Source organism: Heterodontus francisci, chromosome 4, assembly GCF_036365525.1.
Source record: "Heterodontus francisci isolate sHetFra1 chromosome 4, sHetFra1.hap1, whole genome shotgun sequence".
Taxonomy (NCBI): Eukaryota; Metazoa; Chordata; class Chondrichthyes; order Heterodontiformes; family Heterodontidae; genus Heterodontus; species Heterodontus francisci.
Genome location: NC_090374.1, coordinates 145,399,327 through 145,418,806, shown reverse-complemented (window position 1 = coordinate 145,418,806; position 19,480 = coordinate 145,399,327). Strand labels below are relative to the sequence as shown.

At 42.0% G+C, this 19,480-nt stretch overlaps 1 protein-coding gene across 2 annotated transcripts in view; it reads right to left on the bottom strand.

Annotated features, from left to right (window-relative positions):
- Nucleotides 1–18,851, bottom strand: part of mllt3 (MLLT3 super elongation complex subunit) — a 180,097-nt gene extending 161,246 nt beyond the window's left edge. For both annotated transcript variants that reach the window (XM_068030272.1, XM_068030273.1), the window contains exons 1-2: nt 18,646–18,851; nt 18,202–18,385 (exon numbers count right to left, since the gene is read on the bottom strand). In XM_068030272.1, the coding sequence (XP_067886373.1) occupies nt 18,202–18,385; nt 18,646–18,657 (196 nt within the window). In that variant the 5' untranslated portion in view covers nt 18,658–18,851. The remainder of the gene's footprint in view (nt 1–18,201; nt 18,386–18,645) is intronic.
- Between the last annotated feature and the right edge of the window lie 629 nt (nt 18,852–19,480).

Sequence of the window (19,480 nt, the reverse complement as noted above, 5' to 3'; positions counted from 1 at the left end):
TCCCGTCACTGGCCAAAGCAGGGTCACCTCCCACTTTCGGCCCCAATGGATCTCAGCCGCAGTGGGAAAAATTCAGCCCATTAATTTTCTCTTCACTGATGCTTCCAGACCCGAGCATTTCCAGCATTTTCCATTTTTATTTAACATGGGGAAAAAAAACTCAAACCTTGTTTGACTGGTAAACGCAACATCCAGGATGAAACTTCTCTCCAACTCATAACAGCTTTCATTTCTTAAATGATAGGTGAGTTTTTACCTTGACCTTCTGAGTTCAAGTTTGTTCCATTTGTGGATCACTGTGCAACAGTCTTAGGTTTGGTTTTCACTGAATTGAACTTATAGCCCCTTGTTTTTAATCATCGAACAGTCAAAGCACAGAAACAAGTCATTCAGCCCATCACATCCATGCTGAGTCTCCAGTAATAGTTCGGCACTGCAAAAGAAAACTCTCTCCAGTCACCTTTGCTTGTTAAAAAAAAAAAATCAGCGTCCTCCTTTTCTCAACCCTTCCTATGGGAAGGGTTTCTCCCTATCCAGGCTTCTTGTGATTTCAAAAACCTCTATCAAATCTCCTGTTAATCTTCTTTTTGCTAAAGAAAGCAGCCCCAGCTTCGTCAATCTACCAACAAAACTGAAGTTCCTCAACCCTGGAACCATTCTCATACCTTTTCTGCACCATCTCTAAAACCTTCACATCCCTCAAGCGTCATGCAGAATTAGGCACAATACTCCAGTTGAGGTCAAACCAGTGTTTTGTATCATAGCATCCTTGCTTTTGTACTCTATGCCTCTAATCACAAAGTCCAGGATCTCATATGTCTTATTAACTACTTTCTCAACCTTCCCTGCCACCTTCAATGATTGGGTAGAAGAGGTCTTCTCCTGCATCCACTTTAGAATTACGAACATATGAAATAGGAGCAGGAGGCGGCCATTCGGCCCCTTGATCCTGATCTGCCATTCTATAAAAATCAGTTGATCTGATTGTGGCCTCAACTCTACTTTCCTGCCTACCCCCGATACCCTTTGACTCCCTTGTTTGTCAAAAATCTGTCTACCTCAGCCTTAAAAACAAACAATGACCCTGCCTCCACTGCTCTCCAGCAAAGAGAGAGTTCCACAGACTAACAACCCACAAAACATTTCTCCTCATCTCTGTATTAAATGGGAGACCCCTTATCTTTAAACTGTGCCCCCTAAATTTAATCTCTCCTACAAGGGGAAACATCTTTTCAACATCCACCTTGTCAAGACCCCTCAGGATCTTGTATGTTTCAATAGGATCACCTTGCATCCTTCTAAACTTTAATGCATACAGACCCAACCAATCTTCATAACCTCCTCTCATCCCAGGAATCAGATGAAATGTACCCTTTAGTTAATAATGCCTCACCTCATCTTCCTCCCAAAACATATCACTTCACACTTCCCTGCATTAAATTTCAACTGCTACTTTTCTGCCCATTCCACCAGCCTGTTTAGGTCATCTAGAAATTTATCAATACTTCCAAGTTTTGTGTCATCTGCAAATGTTGAAATTATGCCCTGCACACCCAGATCTAGTCTTCCAGTATAGAAGAAAAGCAGTGGCCCCAATACCGACTCCTGGGGAAACCCCCACTACATACAGTGCAGTAAGGTTTGCTATTGCTGTTGGAGATGGTTTAAACTAGATTGGCAGGAGATGGGAACCTGACCGTAGTCTTAGATAGGACAATTTCAGGGCAGGGAACAGCATGCAGGAAATTAGCAAAATTGGCAAGTGACTCTAAAAGACAGATGAAACTCAGGTTAAAAAGTGTGCAACACAGGAATTTGGCCGTGTTAAAAGGGTATTTATTTAAATGCAAGGAGTATAGTAAATAAAGCAGATGAGTTGAGATCACAGACACATGGCAACACAATATTGTTGCTATTAACAGAAACTTGGCTTAAGGAGGGGCAAGAATGGCAGCTCAACATCCCTGGATTTAGAGTATTCAGGCGTGATAGAGAGGGAGATAAAAAAGCTAGGGGTGAGTGGGGGGGGGGGGGGTGGGGGGGGCGGGAAATGTATTAGCAGTCAAGGAATCAATAGCAGCTTTCAGGAGAGATGATATGCTAAATGAATCAAACGAGGCCATATGGGTGGAGCTCAGAAATAAAAAGGAGGCCACCACATTACTGGGAGTGTACTGTGGCCCCACAAATAGTGAGAGGGGGATAGAGGAACAAATATGTAGGCTAATTTTTTTGAGTGCAATAATTTTAGGACAGTCATGGTTGGGGATTTCAACTACCCCAATATCGACTGGGATACAAACAATGTGAAGGGCACAGAGGGGACAAAATTCTTGAACTGCATTCAAGAGAAATTATGCCCTGTGCGGAGTTTGCAAGTTCTCCCTGCATCCTCCGGGTACTCCGGTTTCCTCCCACATGCCAAAGACTTGCAGGTTGATAGGTTAATTGGCCATTATAAATTGCCCCTAGTATAGGTAGGTGGTAGGGAAATATATAGGGACAGGTGGGGATGTGGTAGGAATATGGGATTAGTGTAGGATTAGTATAAATGGGTGGTTGATGGTCGGCACAGACTCGGTGGACCGAAGGGCCTGTTTCAGTGCTGTATCACTAAACTAAACTAATACCCACTTGGTATTTCTCCCTGTGGAGATACTTAAAAAGAACTTTTTTTAGCCAGTACATAAACCCAACGAGAGGGGGTGCAATTCTATATTTAGTTTTCGGTAATGAAGCTGGGCAAGTGGAAGAACTAACAGTGAGTGGCCATTTTGGAGATAGTGACCATAATACAATTAGTTTTAGCATAATCATGGAAAAGGACCAAAAGATAAAACAGGGGCAAAGATTCTAAATTGGGAGAAGGCAAATGTTATGAAACTGAGAGGTGACCTGGCGAAGGTGAACTGGATACAGCTACTTGAAGGAAAATCAGTGACAAACCAGTGGGAGGCATTCAAAAGCAAGATCTACAGGCACAGTGTAGGCATGTCCCCACAAAGATAAAGGGTGGTACGGCCAAACCTAGAGCCCCCTGGTTATCTAGAAGCTTACAGGGCAAGTTAAAGCAAAAAAAAAGCTTATGATGATCACAAATATCTTAATACTTTAAAAAGCCTAGGAGGAGTATAGAATGTACAGGGATGAAGTCAAACAGGAAATTAGAAAAGCAAAGAGAGGACATGAAAAATCATTGCCAGATAAAATCAAGGAAAACCCAAAGATATTTTATCAGTACATTAAGAGAAAGGGTATGGCCTATCAGAGATGTACAGGGGAACTAATGCGTGAATGCAGAAGATGTGGGCAGGGTTCTTAATGAATTTTTTGTCTCTGCTTTCACAGAGAGGGTTTATGTAGACATTGTAGTTAAAGAGGAGGAGTGAGAAATATTAGATAAGCATGAGGGAGGAAGTGCTTAAGGGCCCGACATCCCTGAAAGTGGATAAATCGCCAGGACTGGATGTTTTGCATCCCAGGCTGTTAAGGTAAGCCAGGGAGGAAATAGCGGATGCTCTGAGGATCATCTTCAAATCCTCACTAGATACAGGCGAGGTACCAGACGATTGGAGGTCTGCGAAAATGTTACCATTGTTTAAAAAGGGTGCGAGGGATAAGCCAGGTAATTATAGGCCAGTCAGTCTGAGCTCCGTGATGGGTAAACTTTTAGAATCTATGCTGAGGGACAGGATAAACTGCCAATTAGAAAGTCACGGATTAATCAAGGATAGTCGGCATGGATTTGTTAAGGGAAGGTCATGTCTTACTAACTTGATTGAATTTTTGAGGAAGTAACAAGGAGGATTGATGAGGGTAGTGCAGTGGATGTGGTTTACCTAGATTTTAGAAAGACATTTGACAAGGTCCTGCGTAGCAGTCTGGTCAGAAAAATGAAAGCCTATGGGATTCAGGGGAATGTGGCAAGTTGGATCCAGAATTGGCTCAGTGACAAGAAATAGAGGGTAGTAGTCGACTGATGTTTTTGTGAATGGAAAGCGGGTTCCAGTGGTGTTCTTCAGGGCTCAGTGTTGGGTCCCTTGCTGTTTGTGGTATATATTAATGATTTGGACTTAAATGTGGGAGGCATGATTGGGAAGTTTGCTGATGACACAAAAATTGGCTGTGTAGTTAATAGCGAGGAGGAGAGACATGGACTCCACAATGCTATCAACAGTTTGGTTGAGTGGGCGGAAAAATGGCAAATGGAACTCAATCTTGAGAAGTGTGAGGTGATGCATTTGGAGAGGGCAAATAAAGCGAGGGAATATACAATAAACAGGAGGAGAGAGAGGTGTAGAAGTGGTAAGACACCTTGGAGTGCATGTCCACAAGTCCCTGAAGGTGGCAGGACAGGTAGAGTGGTAAAAGCAACATATGGATTGTTTTCCTTTATTGGCTGAGGTATAGAGTACCAAAGCAGGGATGTGATGCTGGAGCTGTATAAAACGCTGGTTCGGCCGCAGCTGGAGTATTGTGTACAGTTCTGGTCACCACATTACAGGAAGGACATAATTGCTCTGGACAGAGCACAGAGGAGATTTACAAGAATGTTGCCAGGGCTTGAGGGTTGCAACTAATGAGAAAAGATTGGATAGTGTGGGGTTGTTTTCCCTGGAATTGAGGCTGAGGGGTGACTAAATTGAGGTGTACAAAATTATGAGGGGCCTAGACAGAAAGGACTTGCTTCCCCGGGTAGGGAAGTCGGTTACCAGGGGACACAAATTTAAAGGTAGGAGTAGAGGAGACATGAGGAGAAACTTTTTCACCCAGAGGGTGGTGGGTGTCTGGAATTCACTGTCAGGATTGGTGGTGGAGGCAGAGACCTTCAATTTATTCTATAGGCTCTACCTTTATTAACAAGCCTGTTATGTGGCAGTATCATTGATAAATGCTTTTTGGAAGTCCATGTACACATAAACCACATTACCCTCATCAAAAAACTCAAGCAAGTTAAACATGATTGCTGCAAAACATCCGTGCTGGCTTTCCTTAATTAATCCACATTTGTCCAAGTGACTATTAATTTTGTCCCAGATTATTGTTTCTAAAAGCATTCCCACCACCGAGGTTAAACTGACTGGTCTGTAGTTGCTGGCATATCCTTACATCCTTTTTTGAACAAGGGTGTAACGTTTGCAATTCTCCAGTCATCTGACACCACCCTTGTATCCAAAGAAGATTGGAAAATTATGCCCAGTGCTTTCACAATTTCCACCTTTACTTCCCTTAGTATCCTCAGTTGCAATTCATGCAATCCCAGTGACTCACCAACGTGAAGTACAACCAGTCTTTCCAATACCGCCTTAATCAATGTATAGCCCATCCAATGTTTCAACTACCTCCTCCTTCACTATGACACTGCCGAAGCACTCATTTAGTACCTCAGCCATGCCCTCTGCCTCCATGCATAAATCCCCCTTTGGTCCCTGATCGGCACTACTGCTCCAGTTACTATTCATATGTCTACAGAAGACTTTCAGATTCCCTTTTATATTAGCTGCCAGTCTCTTATACTCTGTCTTTGCTTCTCTTTTTTTAAACTTCCCCTTGAATTTCAAATAGTGTTCTAGATTTTCCCTTACTATACAGTTTATAAAAGTTAACAACATCCTGCATCAGATGACAAATAGTGGTGTGACATATTTAGCACACATGTGGAATCTGATCAGGCTCAACATCTAGATAGTACCAGACGTCCACCCACAGATCCAATTCAAAAATGTGAAAGGCAGAGTGCCTAGTCCAAGATCGACACTCTCCACAGAAGCTGCCTCTACCATGTCTTCTATTTCTCACCACCTCCTTCCCACCACAACCCACGTCACCCAACTACTCTAACCCCAAAGCACATTATTCAGTTACTCATATGCATATAACTACCCTACCATGCACTTTTATTATGAATCTGAGAGCCATTTCCTCCCCTCTTGATCTCTCCCAAACTCAACTTCGACTGCTAGCACCTGATAGAAAATCTTTAATACTATAAGCTTTCAGCAGGCACCATCCTAATTCCTTTTAAAACCTAACTGTAATACACCTTCCTCGAATACTCAGGGAACACCCGAGCCTAGTGTGTCCTTGCCAACTACCATCCCAACACAAATATTGTCTTTATCTCCAAGGTTCTCAAATGTCATCTCCCACTGCCAGGCCCATTTCATTCTGTACAAATCTCGCCAGTTCAATTTTTTGTCATAGCATCATGATAGCCCTAGCCAATGTCACAAACAAAATCCTCTATGACTCCAATATAGTTTGGGTTATGGTGGTCCTTCCATCCTTCTCCACTATCTATCTCCAAAGAATTACTGTTGTGGTTCCACTCTACCCATGCTCAGTGTATCTTTAGCCATGGCTTCTCCTCGCACTTCTATCCTTAACCCACTTAACTTCCTTATCTACATGTTGCTCCACCATAACCCCATCCAGCAGCACAAGGCCAGTTTCCATATTCATGCAGATGACATCCAACTGTATCTCTGTACCCCACAACCACCTCTCCAACATGGATTAGACACAACTTACTCCAACTTAATATCAGAAAGACAGCATTGATTTTGGCCCCAAGAATATCTGCCCTCTTAAAACAGATTTCATGTCCCTCCCTGGGCAGTACCTCAGGCTGAACAAGATCATCCAAGACATTGGCAACCCATTTTAAACAGCAGAGCTTTTCAAGGTACACACCCACACCCCCAAAACCCTAGTCATCTCTCTTTTCTAGCCTTACTTCCTCCACAAACTACAATTTATCTAAAATACCTATGTCTTACAAACCTATTCACCTTCATTGTCAGTGACAGTGTAATAAATTTAAATTTCTCATCCTCATCTTAAAAACCCCTCAGTCATGTCCTGCCTTATTACTGCAACTTACTTTAACCTCATCTCCCTACCTTTGTTTCCACTACCTTCTGGTTCTTTCTCAAGAATCTTTATGCACCATGTTTTACACCCACCTCCCCCTTGCCTAAACCTCTTCATTTCCCTCCCATCTAAGTTTTGAAGAGGCTTTATCTTTTAAACCAGGCTTTCATCCACCCCTCAAAACTATTTAGGACATGCAATTCATAGAATCATAGACAGGTTACAGCACAGAAAAAGGCCACTCGGCCCATTGTGTCTGTGCTGGCTCTCTGAAGGAGCAGTTCACCTTGTGCCACTCTCCCACCTTCTCCCCCGGGCCCTGTACATTCTTCCTTTTCAGACAACAATCCAATTTCCTCTAGAATGCCTCGACTGAACCCGCCTCCACCATGCTCTCAGGCAGTGCATTCCAGATCCTAACCACTCTCTGCGTGAAAAAGTTTCCTCATGTCACCATTGCTTCAAATCTGTGCCTTCTTGATCTTGAACATTTTGCCAATGGAAACGGTTTCTCCCTATCTACTCTGTCCAGACCCATGAATTTGAATACCTCTAGCAAATCTCCTCTCAACCTTCTCTTCAAAGGAAGACAGTCCCAACTTCTCCAATCTATGTAACTGAAGTTTCATACCTTGGAACCAATCTCGTAAATCTTTTCTGCCCCCTTTCTAACATATTCACATCCTTCCTAACGTGTGGTGTCCAGAACTGGACACATCACTCCAGTTGAGGTGAAACCAGTGTTTTTACAATTTGAACATAACATCCTTGCTCTTGTACTCTATGCTCCTACTGAGAACGCATAGGGTGGTATATGCTTTATTAACTGCTCTCTCAACTTGTCCTGCCACCTTCAATGATTTATGCACATATACACCCAGATCTATCTGCTCCTGCACCCCTTTTATTTTATATTGTCTCCCCACATTCTTTCTATCAAAATGTACCACTTCACCTTTTGCATTAAATTTCATCTGGCACTTGTCCACCCATTCCACCAACCTATGTCCTTCTGAAGTTCTAGACTAAACTCCTGACAGTTCAATGTTGCCTTTTTTTTAAAAAACTGTCGCCAAATAATTGCCGGGGGTGTGGGGGGGGCGGGGGGAAAGAGAAAGAAAGAGGAGGGAAGTGGGCCCTCCCTACAGAGGAACAAGGGTCCTAGCACCAGTTTACACGCATGGTGCCTCAACATCAGCCTAGACTTAGCACAATTGCCTTGAAGTCAGAGATAGTGATTCAAACCCCACTACAGAGACCCAAGTACATAATCCAGGCTAACACTTCAGTACTAAAGGATACCTGCACTGTTGGAAGGATGGTCTTTTACATTTAAACCAAGTCTACCACGTCAGGTGAGCATAATGGATCCCATGGCACTACTCAAAAAAGAGAAGGCGTGTTCACCTGCTGTCCTGGCAAACAGGTATTCCTCAAATCAACCCCAACTCTTCTTTCTCACTGACATTTGTGGGGCCTTGTACGGCAATTGGCTGCTGCATTTCCTACAACAGTGACTCTTTTTCTTTTGGGCCTCCTTATCTCGAGAGACAATGGATACGCGCCTGGAGGTGGTCAGTGGTTTGTGAAGCAGCGCCTGGAGTGGCTATAAAGGCCAATTCTGGAGTGACAGGCTCTTCCACAGGTGCTGCAGAGAAATTTGTTTGTTGGGGCTGTTGCACAGTTGGCTCTCCCCTTGCGCCTCTGTCTTTTTTCCTGCCAACTACTAAGTCTCTTCGACTCGCCACAATTTAGCCCTGTCTTTATGGCTGCCCGCCAGCTCTGGCGAATGCTGGCAACTGACTCCCACGACTTGTGATCAATGTCACACGATTTCATGTCGCGTTTGCAGACGTCTTTATAACGGAGACATGGACGGCCGGTGGGTCTGATACCAGTGGCGAGCTCGCTGTACAGTGTGTCTTTGGGGATCCTGCCATCTTCCATGCGGCTCACATGGCCAAGCCATCTCAAGCGCCGCTGACTCAGTAGTGTGTATAAGCTGGGGGTGTTGGCCGCTTCAAGGACTTCTGTGTTGGAGATATAGTCCTGCCACCTGATGCCAAGTATTCTCCGAAGGCAGCGAAGATGGAATGAATTGAGACGTCGCTCTTGGCTGGCATACGTTGTCCAGGCCTCGCTGCCGTAGAGCAAGGTATTGAGGAAACAGGCCTGATACACTCGGACTTTTGTGTTCCGTGTCAGTGCGCCATTTTCCCACACTCTCTTGGCCAGTCTGGACATAGCAGTGGAAGCCTTACCCATGCGCTTGTTGATTTCTGCATCTAGAGACAGGTTACTGGTGATAGTTGAGCCTAGGTAGGTGAACTCTTGAACCACTTCCAGAGCGTGGTCGCCAATATTGATGGATGGAGCATTTCTGACATCCTGCCCCATGATGTTCGTTTTCTTGAGGCTGATGGTTAGGCCAAATTCATTGCAGGCAGACGCAAACCTGTCGATGAGACTCTGCAGGCATTCTTCAGTGTGAGATGTTAAAGCAGCATCGTCAGCAAAGAGGAGTTCTCTGATGAGGACTTTCCGTACTTTGGACTTCGCTCTTAGACGGGCAAGGTTGAACAACCTGCCCCCTGATCTTGTGTGGAGGTAAATTCCTTCTTCAGAGGATTTGAACGCATGTGAAAGCAGCAGGGAGAAGAAAATCCCAAAAAGTGTGGGTGCGAGAACACAGCCCTGTTTCACACCACTCAGGATAGGAAAGGGCTCTGATGAGGAGCCACCATGTTGAATTGTGCCTTTCATATTGTCATGGAATGAGGTGATGATACTTAGTAGCTTTGGTGGACATCCGATCTTTTCTAGTAGTCTGAAGAGACCACGTCTGCTGACGAGGTCAAAGGCTTTGGTGAGATCAATGAAAGCAATGTAGAGGGGCATCTGTTGTTCACGGCATTTCTCCTGTATCTGACGAAGGGAGAACAGTGACTACACAAAAATAAAACAGCACTTCAGTGGCTGCCAAGTGCTTCCAACATCACGTGATTGTGAAAGACTACAAGTTCTACTTTTACAAAATGTCTGACTATACTTCCAGGATGGGTGAGAAATGAAGGGAGGTGGAAGGAGAAAAAAAAGATAACTAAAGAATGGACAAGAAAAATTGGTGAAGCTAAGGTGAACACTTAGCCAAGAAAAAAAAAGTTTTGCCAAAGCTATGAGGTGTAGCAAAGCAAAGGGATTTGGAAGAAAGACTTGAATGTTGGGACTTGATGGCTAGGAACTTGGATCATACGCCACCCTTTTCCTTGGTTAACAGTCTCCCAATAATATTTTTCTTCATTTGGCAGAGATTACATGTAGAGGTGAATCAAAAAAAATTTCCATGGTCCAACTGCTCTAGAAATAAAATTAAGAAATGCCACAGTGAGTAGCTTCACAAAACTTTGGCATTAAGTGATACTCAAAAAAGCAGTAAATTTAAAATAAAGATTTTGCACACACAAAAGTGTTGGCTTATCTCTAGAGGTTCCAAAACTTCTTATTCAGTGCAATCCAGAAGTTCTACATAGTCAAGTCCCCTTAAAAATAATACAACTGCAGCGCAGAATGATTCCAGGACAAAGTCTTTCCTCACAATAAAAATGGTCAATGTGTAAAAAAAAAAAATTTATGCATGTTCCTGAAGTTCTTCTTAGGAGATCCACCAATTTGGGTCTCGACAGAAGACTGTCCCTTGCCAGACCATTAAAGTAGTGGATCTGCACAGCTCCTGCATGCCAATTATTGCTTCCAATAAATGGCAGCTTGTCATCAACAGAGACTACTTTTTATGGGGACAAGTAACACTTGCCGCGGAATATGCGGTCTGCGGGACCCTGGAGAACACACGAGAGCAGCCCTCTGAACAGATGACTTGTTGAATGTTTTGTTAGGTACACAGACTGCAAAGAGTCTTTTTTTTTGGAATAGACCGAGAGGTACTGGAACAGACCATCCTAACAGAAATGGAAATCAAAAACTTAAAGTTTCTGGGGGAACTGAAACTGGTTGGAACCAGACAAAAAAGGAGACAGCCATTCAAGTTCAGATGGCAGGAAGGTGCATTTTACAGGTTGAAGAAAGCGAAGACTGGTTTTAGGAGCAGTTTGTTATTTAGAGGAATTGATTGACCGGACACAGACATACAGTGTTGTCACTGAAGGATAAAAGAATACTGGTGGACCCACGCCATCAAGCCTGTCGTGAGCAAAACTGAGAAGGTTCTGGAGCAGTCTGCTTTTTTTTGCCTGGAGACTGTACCTGTCGAGTTCGGGCTTAATGGGGAACCGCTGTCACTTGGGAATTACTGACTGAATCTTGGAAGACAGGATCTGGAGATCTACCTGAGGAACTTCAGAGTTTTGAAAATCTGTGACTAATTTAGTGCCATAAATGCTGAGTGGACTGCCCACTAAGTCAGTGAGATCCATTTTTCTTGAAACTGATAGTGAATGTATAATTTATAATATCTTGTCAGTGATTCGTCCAGTAATTCACGTCTGTAGATTTTGGTTTAACTTTTATTTTTATCAAAAGTGAAATCTTGTCCATTTGGTTTTTAATTGGGGTCGTTCAGCAAATTCAGTTCTTTTGGTTTGTTGGTCTCCATGGGGATCGTAACACACTCCTTTTCAGAGAGAAGATGACTTTAAAAAGGATAAATATTTATTAACCAGCACAAAAACATTTGATTGAAAGCATGCATCATCTTTCTCATCCAGAAAAAAGAAAAAAAACACACAAAATGTCAATTCCTTTGTAAGTGAAATTTTAAATTTACAAACGTAGTGAGAAGATGAACAGTGGAGAGTTAACATTTAAAGCTTTTGAAAATAAACATGCCATCTTCCTTTTCTACCCACAGTTGCACTAAGTGATCAGCAGTTTTTGCCATAGAATTGCATTTACTACAACTGTGTGGCTCCAATTTTTGGAACGCTTAGTTTAACAGATTCTGAAATACTAATATAAATAATACAAATATCACATAAGCAAAACATTTTACATAAAATTTATATGTAAAGCCTTCAACTGTGGAATAGACTGCCATCTAGTGCAGTGAACCTCAACACTTGGTGCAAGCTTTCAAGAAATGGAGAGGAGTGAATTAGTCAAAGCCAAAGGTTGAGCAGGAATTAAAGAAAACAATTCTCTTACTTCTGTTCATTTTTGGCTATGAAGGCGGTGGGGGTGCTGCAAGGATGGCTTTTTGTTAACCGTAGTCACTTTTTAAATCTCCAATTCAAAAAGGATTATTTTTACAACTTTATAGGAGGAATGACATGCATAGCTTCCCCAACAGTACACGATACTGGCTATCAAAATGTCAAACCACTTGTCTACCCAGCACTGCCCAAGCACATTAGTTTGAAGGTAGTCTATTTGTATGTACCCCATTTACGATATTTCAAGTCATCGTGTCAACAAACAAGTCCAATTTGCAATGCATCGCTATCCTAAGTTCTGACTGTGCTGTTTTATGCCATTAAACACACTCAATATAAAATGAGTTTTCATAAAGGTGGTTACTGTAAATACCTCAGTCACAAAACAAAGCCATTTAAATTACATTCAAACAGCATATCCAAAAAGGACATCAAGTCTCCATCCGAGTTTTAGAAACACAACCAAAGGGCAGTTCTGGACAAGGTCATTTGTGAAAGGAACTTGAGGATATACTCCGCCATGGAAAGTTGAGATTATTTTACTGAATTTCCATCACAAATCAATGAGAAATTGCCAAGTGCAAGAATCTCCGTACTGGAGACTGCATTTTATGTACACAGAGAATCATTTACTTTGCATCTGGCTGCACAATGCTTGATCTGGGTACACTTATGACATGCAGTGCCCCAGGGAAAATGTTCCATCTACAGCGCTGGTATTCCTCACTACGAATAGTACAACCATTACATGGCTTACAAAGTCTGGTGAAAAGCTAGATGTTTCGTTGGCATTTAAGGAGACTTCCTTTGTATGCATATAAAAAAAAAGAGGCTATTTTAAAATAAGTTTTAGGGCAACAATACAGTATGTACCTCCTCACTTGCTTCAAAACCTAACTAAATAAACCAAAAAAAGGTAAAACTACAGATAATGGAAAATACTGGAAACACTCAGCAAATGTCAGCATCTCCAGCTAACATTTCAACTGTCGGCCCTTAATCAGAACATTGATGGTCTACACCCAAAACATTAACTCATTTGTTCTCTCCACAGACTTGACCTATACGGTTTGTGTTTTTAAATATTCTTCACCTGCCAAAACTGGCACACTACACAATCATATTTTAAGCACGCTCCTGATTCAGATCTTTATGTTACTGATTCATTTTTCAAAAACTATGATATTAATAAGCACAAAAGAATCTTCCCAGAGGTCTCCAGACAGCACAGTTAGACACTATAGAAAACAGACAATGCTTTTACTAACTTGGTTGCAAATACTTTTAAGAACCAAAATCTGCAATACCACATAACAATCCATTACAGGAATTGGGTTGGGATGTTAGTCAGTCAATGGATGCCCAAGAAACATTTGCAAAATCATAATGATTACTTCTATCAATTAACAATTATCTGCCAGCAACGCCAGAACTTGGCAATATAGTTGTCTTGTACCTATTCTCTAGATCCTGTACTGTTAAGACATAATATTACATCAATGTCTCCATCCCCTTCTCACCGATCACAAGTATAAACCTTTTGCTACCTTTGAACATGCTTACTTCCATTTACAAACCAACTGTGACTTTAGTCCCCTGAAGGGTATAAATCTAAAAAGCACCATCACCTGCCTTTCCTCTTTACAAATGCTAATTGTATTTCCAGCATTTTGTTGTTTTTCTCTCTAATCAAGTTTGCAGTTTAATAAACAAAAAAATCCTCAAGACATTCTCAAAACACTAATTACAATTTTTTTCATTAAAAAAAAAGGACCACTATTGTGCTCATTGGGTAGGTTATACCAGCAAAGGAATACACCATGATAACGCCACACAAAAGGCAGTATCCTCAGGTTTCAGATTTTTTTAAAATCACACCTATTTCCAGGTCATAGCATCATGAACCAATACCCAATAAAATTATGTTTCAACTGCTCAACTTTGGATGGAAAATGTTGACGAGCCACTTGTTAAATTTACAAAGCAATACATCAAGATGAACTTTTGATGGATAAGCCCATTGTCGAGTCTTGCCAAAAATCAAAAGTCCTTAACTATTTGGTAGCTAAAAAGTCTCAAGCTTGTCAGCTCTCCATAAATCCAATTTCTGACACAAAAACAAAACTGTTAGTTAAGGAAACTATTTCACACAGGTAAAATCTTATTTTAAAGCAATGAAAATATTCAGGTATTTTGGAAGCCCTTGGCTCACATTTTGTTACCAGAATTTATATCCATCACATTTCTCAATAGATGTAAAATAAGGGCATGAAATGACTTAGTTTTTTCCTTAAATATCAGCTGGAAGTTTTCTTAATTAGGGGCAGCTCACAAGATGACTTTGAAGCAACTTTGGAGCCTGCAGAAAGTTCAGTCATTTCAGGGTCAGTACAAGCCTTTCAGTTGAGATGCTAATCAAAGCACCATATCTGCCCGTTTCGGTCAACATCAAATTCCTTGGCCCTATTCAAAGGGCAGCAGCGGAGTTCTTCTGATGGATTGGCCAATATCTATTCCTCAACCAGAACCATCAAAACAGATCACATTGTTAAGCAAGTAAATATGGCAGTCAATGACGACTCTTCAAAAGTAATTCATTGACTGAAGCACTTCAGGGCATCCAGAAGACATCAAAAGTTCTATACAAATACAAATTTGTTCTTCCTGCAAGTGACTTTTACACTCAGTACTGTATTCAAGTTGCAGTACTATTTACATGAAGGGCTCTAATATCAGTTCCAGTTTGTGAAAAAAAAATATATATATGCACCAAACCTCAAGTTACTGTTTGAAATAAAAATAGAAAATACTTTTTTGTATGTACAGCAATTCTCCGTACAAACTGACCAATTCTAGCAAAATGACAAGTGTAATCCTACACAATGTATACTTAAAAAATAAAAGCTAGCGGCTCTTCAGAGGCATTGCTCCATGAGACATCCCAAGATCTGACATCTCTCCCTTCCCAGCAGAGCTAAAAATACCTGGTCTCTCACAACAGCAACTCTCTCGCTATTCTTCCTTATCCATAGGTTCTGCTCTACCACATTTGTTCTTCTTGCCTCCCCCACCCAGTTCAAAGGGAGTCCATTTCTTTTTCCCTTCCCAAAAGGTACATCTGTTCAGGTCTGTCCTGCCCTCCCCACACCACCTCTCTCTCCCCTCCCCAACAAACCACCACTGGCCATTCAGGGTCCAGGAACTTCTCCCTCTCTAGAAGAGTTACTGTCCCACCATTTCCCCTCTTTATATTCAAAGAACATCTGGAGATTTTCCACTAAAAACAGAAACTTGCACCCATGTTCTGGTTATTGCTGTTATTAAAGTAGGTATCCTTACACAAATACAACTCTGTACATTTTTTCCAAGTCACATATCATATTACATATTTCCACCTCTGCTTCTACCCTCCGCCAATGAAATCCATATCCATGTTTTGTTACCTGAAGCCTCAATTACTCAGGTGCCCTCCATGTTCACCTCTCAGATCTTCCCTACAAAAACTTCAACAGGTGCAAACTCCGCCACACTCATCAAGTCCTACTCACCCATTACTCCTATGTTTGTCAACCTTCATTCATTGTCTCAATGCATTAGATTCAAAAATTATTTTCCTCCTCTTAACATCCCTTCAAGGCTGTGTACCCCATCGTACCTCTGCAACTTACGTTCCTGCCAGAACCTCTCCAACCATGCTTTACTTTGAAATCGTATGCCTTGGCGCATCTTCCCCAAACCCTTTTATCTGATCACTTCCTACCTCACCTTTTCAAAACTTAAACTTTTTCTTCAGCATATTTTCAACCAACCACTACTTGATTCAATCTGACATATGAAATGCCTTGGACCTACAAATAGGTATTCTATAAATACAAGTTAGTTACTGTAAAGCCAGGCATCTACATATTCTTTTGGAAGCTACAGGCTGAAGATGTCATTGGTTCACATACAAATTGCTTTTCCTGTCACTTTCCATTTTAAAAGTTTCAAGACAGCAACTAGGATCACTTTACGTGACAAAATTATATCAGGTGTTATTTATCAAGGTATACAACACCAGGAGGTCCATTGACAAGTTCAAAAGGAGTTAAGTTACCATAACAAGCAGCAGTGAATGTAGAGCTGCCCATCTCAGATTTCCTGTGCTATTGTATTCCTCCGAGGACCTCAGAATCAATTGATAATTAATCAAGCATGGCTACAATCTAATTTAACTAACATGGGATATTAAGCACATGTCATACATGGATGGGTGAATGAACGAGTAAACAAAATGATGCCTTGGACCACAATTCTTCTTCCCATCATAAAGTACATAGACAAATCACATGCTTCTCAATTCATTTTACCTGGAGGTTGACACCAGAAAAGGGAGCATTCCCTTGTTGAATTACAATAAGGATTTGACCAAGTTGCAAGTTTGTATACCCATCCCCTTTCAATTCAAAAATCTTAATTTGCATGATACTTCAGACCAAAGTTGGAATTGTCAAACAGCCGCTTCCCTCATCATACAGGGAAATTAAGTTAAATCAAAGTAAACCAGTAATTTTAATAAAGTTCCAGACTTTAAAGGAAATACATGAGGCTTACATTCTTAGATTGGCCTATGCAGAAAAATGACACTGATATTTCAGTCTTCCTCTGTCTGTGGTCGAATGGTCCCCAAAAATTAGCAAAGCGATAAGTAGAACAGGGCAAGTGGGGTTGAAGGGCATTTATGGAATAAAGGGAACAGAATCAAGCTGAATTCAGGAGACACTGCAGCATTTTGAATAAGATGCTCACCGCCTTTCCACCCAAAAGGTGCATGAACTTTTGATGACAGATCCTAGGGAGTATGTTAAAATGCTGCTTTGCGGTCAAAAGGTAGTTCTGACATTTAAAAGAGGTGGGGGCGGGGTTGCTATTCCTGATGGGTAGCTTCCCCCTCCATCCTGCTCAAAGGTCTCCATATTGCTAAGACAGCAGCAGCCGGCCGGGACCGCGCTGGGAGCTGCTCCACAAAACCGAACAACGGGAAAAGCAGGAAGTACGCCAGTTTGCAAGTATTTCTCGGGCACATTCTCTCTCTGTCACACACAGAAAATTTTATGCATCAAACCCGCTCTGGGCTAGTTATAAACTGCCACTAACCTTAATTCACATCGTTATAACCGACGCACTAGTTACGCACCTGGCAACCTGGGCTCAGAGTACTTTGCAGAACAGGGACGAACCCAGTCAAGTCATTATTTTAGGGGTGCATAAGGCATGAAATTATAAGTAAAATTTACAAAAAACTTTGAACATTTCGGACATAACATGTCTGATGTGTAAACTGACACTTACGAAGATTTACATGTCAAGAGTTCGAACCTGATTGAGGGACGACATTTAAAACTTGAACCTGTCTTTTCAGATGCTCAGAGACCTGCTGGGTATTTCCACATTTACCTACAATTTCTAGTATTTTACATTCACATCAATAATCTTCGATTGGAGGAGTTGGGGTTTGCAGACAAATGTTCTTTTAAATGCAATGCCTCCATTATTTCGCGCTTATATTTGCCACTACCGCACTTAGTACAATTTTAACTTAAGTTTCCAACCGCAAGTGGGTGTTTAAGTATAAAAGCCGACGAACCACATGCAAACTGTTGTCTGCATATATTTTTTAAAAACAATGAAAATAACTCGCTAAGATTCACAGAAATGCTCAATTGCGATCCTAGTTATCTATTAAAGCAGAATCACTGAACAGACCGAGAGCAAACGCTTTTTGCCACCATCTCAAAACAAATGCAAACTTTGAATAAAAATGTTTCAACAACTAGTGCAATTTCAATCAAGTAAAACCAACAAAAAAAGTCAGTATTTAGAAACTACAAACAAGCTTGCTGAAATATCATTGCTGCCAGTTTAATGTGAGGCTGCTCCAGGTACCTGACAATATGAAGCTCAATGCAAAGGTTGTATCACGACAACATTACATTGAATAACGAACACAGCAATATTTAAAATTATTGCATGAAAACTTGACAAATGCTTTTTTTTTTAAAAAGAAAAAACACCCACTCCTTACAGACTGAAGACACCTGACCTTCCGCAGCAACTCAACAGAAAATGCAACCGGGTCTTAAAAAATATATACATTTTGTTTTGTTCCGGCATTCTTTCTTACCCCGCTTAGGTCTGGGGAAGCTGTCGTGCAAGTGAAAGACGACTTTCTCCACAAAGTGCTGAATATTGCTGTGCTCCGGACCCCTGACAAAGACCATCCAGTCGTGGGTGAACCCTTCCACCGTGGGTTTTTTCCGAACCTGGGCCCGATGGCCTAGCTCCAGTTTAACCTGAACAGCGGCACACTGAGAGAGAGAGAGAGAGAGAGACAGCGCATTAACATGAGCAGGAGCCTCGGCGCCGGGAGCCAGCAGCGACAGGGAGCGCTGAAAGGCGCCAGGCTCCGAGCCCCCTCCCCCTGGACTGGATAACATGCAAAGCTGGCCGCTTATTGCAATCCTCAGGCATGTGCCAACAAAAACTCCGGGCAAAAAAAAAAATTAACACCCTGTCAGCTTTCGACCACTCAACACCAGAGAAGCTTGTGTGGCTGCGGGTTACTTACCGAGGCGGCCATCCTCAGAGAGAGGGAGGGAGGGAGACGAGCCTCAGAGGCAGTTGATGCAAAGTGGAGAGTTGCTGGGGGTGTTTAGTGTAAGAGTGCAGACGGAGCCCCCGCCGATGGCGGACATTGTATATCCACTCACTCTCTCTGTCTCTGTCTCTTATTACTGACTGAGAGGGAGTCCAGCCGCCCCGAGCATGCGCGCTCCCCCCTCTCTCAGACAGGCTGCAGGCTGAGCACCTTCAACACTGGATACAATCAGCTCTCCCACTGAGAGAGAGAGAGAGCCAGCATACACAAATACAGGAGGGGAGGGGAGCCACAAAGATAAACCTCACACCCATACAGGCAATGCACAGGTACTATACAGATACATATATTCAAACACAAACATACAAGCACCGAGAAACAAGCACATACTTATTATTATTGCTGTGAAAGATCCAGCTGCAAAGTGTACAGAGTACAGGCAGACCTGGCAAGAAGAGATAATAAACTTTCCCCGACAATTGAAAGGACTTGTCAACTCACAGGGGTAAGACGAAAAAAATAATCCCCACTAAAGGGAACGTGTGATTATTTTATACCGAATGACAAAATACACAGCGAGCCTACATGAAAAGAAACATGTATCTGTGATCATGCGGTCAGTTATATTTGTGCAACAGTAACACCAGGAGTGTGTACAGCTGGGAAAAATCGAAATCGGATTTATGACGGCAAATCCCCGATTCAATGAATCTCTTTCTTTACTCGTTTTGTTTTTTCTTGCCATTTATTGGTCTTTTTTTTGTGCGCTGCAAGTAACACAACACAGCCGCTGTTTAGCCCACAG